Source organism: Stigmatopora nigra, chromosome 18 (assembly GCF_051989575.1).
Source record: "Stigmatopora nigra isolate UIUO_SnigA chromosome 18, RoL_Snig_1.1, whole genome shotgun sequence".
NCBI lineage: Eukaryota > Metazoa > Chordata > Actinopteri > Syngnathiformes > Syngnathidae > Stigmatopora > Stigmatopora nigra.
In genome coordinates, this window is record NC_135525.1 from 6,369,102 (window position 1) to 6,371,966 (window position 2,865).

A 2,865-nucleotide genomic window follows, 5' to 3' on the forward strand; every position below is an offset into this window, starting at 1 on the left:
AGTGGCCGCCATGCCGCTATCTTTACCGTCTAAATATAGAGAAACGACGACGCTCTGTGGACACATTTGTGTACTGCAACAACAAACGCAGAACTGCAGAATGTATGTGCATAAAACTAGTTTTGTGGCTTACTACTTATTATGTTGACCACTTTTTTTTATTACTTATTGGTTATTTATTGTAATTTATTGATTCATTTTGGTCGTGTTTGTCGTTGTTATTTGTGTACTTCCCTGCTTATATATTTTGTTGGCTACTTATATAACTACTTCAATATTTCTTAGTTATTTATTGTTCATTGTTATAATTTATTGATTATTTGTTTCTTTGTTTGTTGTTATTTGTGCACTTCATGGTGAAACTTTTAATCCCATTATACTTGTCATAATCAAACTATTCATTTCAATTAAATATTTAAAATAGACATTTTTCAACACACAGCTTAAATAATAATCATGTTTTAGATCATAGTGTTCATAAATCCACGAGAATTCATCAAAAAAAGAGCATTTAAGGAGAAAACAATCACGGACCTTGACCTCGTCTTAATAGTAAGCTTTTCAAAATGTATTTCTAATGATGCTTCTTCATGACTGTAAACAGAAAAACTCATGAAGAGAGTGTACAAAATTCAGCATATATTAGTAAAAAATATAAAGTTTTAAAGAAAAAGTATTTGGAAAAAAGGCATAATATTTGATATTATTAGAATGCCATTAACTGTTAGAAGTACAGTCTATTTTTGGACACTTTGGTCAGCTGGTGTACATCGATTCATGATGAGTAATAGCTGATCTTTCAAGAATTAACTGCCCATCATGGTAAATCATTCACCTAACACTAATTTATAACCCTCAAGGCTTTCGGCACGTTGATCCTGTGTGGTACTTTGACCCTTTCATTGCCATTGCCAATGATCAATCTTTTCATCCTTCTGCTGTAAATTCAAATGAGTTTGTCACCAGTGGGTGTCCAATCCGTTCGAACTGGGAGGACTGCAACAAAAACCCAGACACTTAACCCAGACATGGGTAAACTACGGCCCGTGAGCCACATACTTATTTGTTTTTCATGTTTTACAGCCCCTCTATCTTTTTTTAAATGACATTTTAATATTTCTTAATACATTCCTTTTTACTTGACTTTGTACTTTAATGATGAGTGATGAGTATGTTAAAATTTTAGTCATTTTTTACTGTTTATGTTTCATATGTACTGTTAACGGATGCACTTTTTTTTATGTATCATATCTTGTGCTGACCCGGCCCATCTGTCAATTTTTTAAAGTCAATATGGCCCCCCGGGCTGAAAAGTTTGCCCACCCCTGACTTAACCTCTCTTTGAAAATTGTCCAAGACATAGAAATGCGTTTACTGCCATGAATAAGACATTGGTTGCCAAGGCAACCTGTATTTGCGTTTCACTGTATAACCAAAGGTCAGTCCTCTAACGTCAGTTTATGGCCGTGGTTTCACTCCACCCAGGGTGATAACAGACATGCTCACGCCAAATTCTTCATTTTAAGTCCTCTGCCATGCCAACATGCCGTCCACCACCAAAACCCTTTACTTCCTATCCAGCGCACTGGTTACCAGCATTTCAGTGGGCATCTTAGGCTTCGCCATGTCCACGTCGTGGGCCACCAAAACCATGGAATGCGACCGAGACGGGAGCGGCATTTTCGACGGCTCGGCCGCCGTTACGTTGGAGCTCTTCGAGGGCAGGCTGGAGCGAACCTTTTGTCCCCTTTTCGAGCCGCCCGTCGACTTCCAAGGTCATTTTATTTCTTTCGGAGATCATTTTATGGCCTTCACGTGCTAAAACGTGTTTGTGCGGGCAGTGTTTCCCAAACTGGCAGCAACTCTAGGAATCCCGGTGGTCCTGCACGGAGTATCGGTGTGTTTCTTGATATTGTGTCTCCTCTCCTCGGCACTCAGCATCCTCATCTCGCTTTACAACAGCGTCAGTAACCCCTATGTGACCTACATGGGACCCGTCGGCGTCTACGCCACCAGCGGCACAAGCGGTGAGTCACCACACATAAAATAGGGCGTCAAAAATGAGAAAATTGGCTCCCATTTTTTTTTTTTTCATGCTCTCTAGCGTGTTTGTCCATGTCGGTGCTGATCATATTCGTGTGCAACATCACCCTGACCACCATCGCCCAGGACCTGGTGAGAGAGAAAATCCCAGTGGATCTGAGGATCAAGTCCTTCCAGATGCAGCTGGGTTACTTCCTGCTAATTCCATACATGGTGTTGTCGCTTCTTGCTATTGGTCTCATCTACGCGTACGACCATGCGGCGTACACACATCGGCGCGAACAGCAGCGGCCCACTGAGGACGCACCCAAGGAGATTATGATGTACTGAAAAAATACAACTAAAAGATGTGTGTTAATCTATGGCAGCGTTTCCTAACCGTTTTAAATCTAAAGGCACGCCTCCATCTGAAAATATGCTTATTCAAAACTCAACTATATGTACAGTATAAAGTTATTTCCCTCAAAGTTTGATTAGCAGGAACAATTAAAAAAATATATATATATATGTATATATATTTGTGTATGTATATATATATATATATATATATATATATATATATATATATATATATATATATATATATATATATATATATATATATATATATATATATATCTGTCTGTGGACTTGTAAAAACTTCTGGTTCACGTGAAGGTAAAATAAGTGAATATTATTCTTGTAATTTTATGACTTTTTTCTGCCAAGAAGACTTCAATCACTTAATATTATGCAAAAAGCAGTTTTGTGGTGCACAAATTTTACATGTGAACCCCAACAACTTCAAAAATAAGGAACAAAACAGCTGCAATCTTGGAATAT

The 2,865-nt window shown here is 38.1% G+C and overlaps 1 protein-coding gene across 1 annotated transcript; it reads left to right on the plus strand.

The window, feature by feature from the left end:
- The first annotated feature begins 1,543 nt into the window (after positions 1–1,543).
- clrn3 (clarin 3) lies at positions 1,544–2,496 on the plus strand. The gene is made up of 3 exons (XM_077739352.1): positions 1,544–1,775; positions 1,842–2,027; positions 2,105–2,496. The coding sequence occupies exons 1-3, from the start codon at positions 1,544–1,546 to the stop codon at positions 2,371–2,373; spliced, it is 687 nt and encodes a 228-aa protein (XP_077595478.1). The 3' UTR covers positions 2,374–2,496.
- The last annotated feature ends 369 nt before the right edge of the window (positions 2,497–2,865 follow it).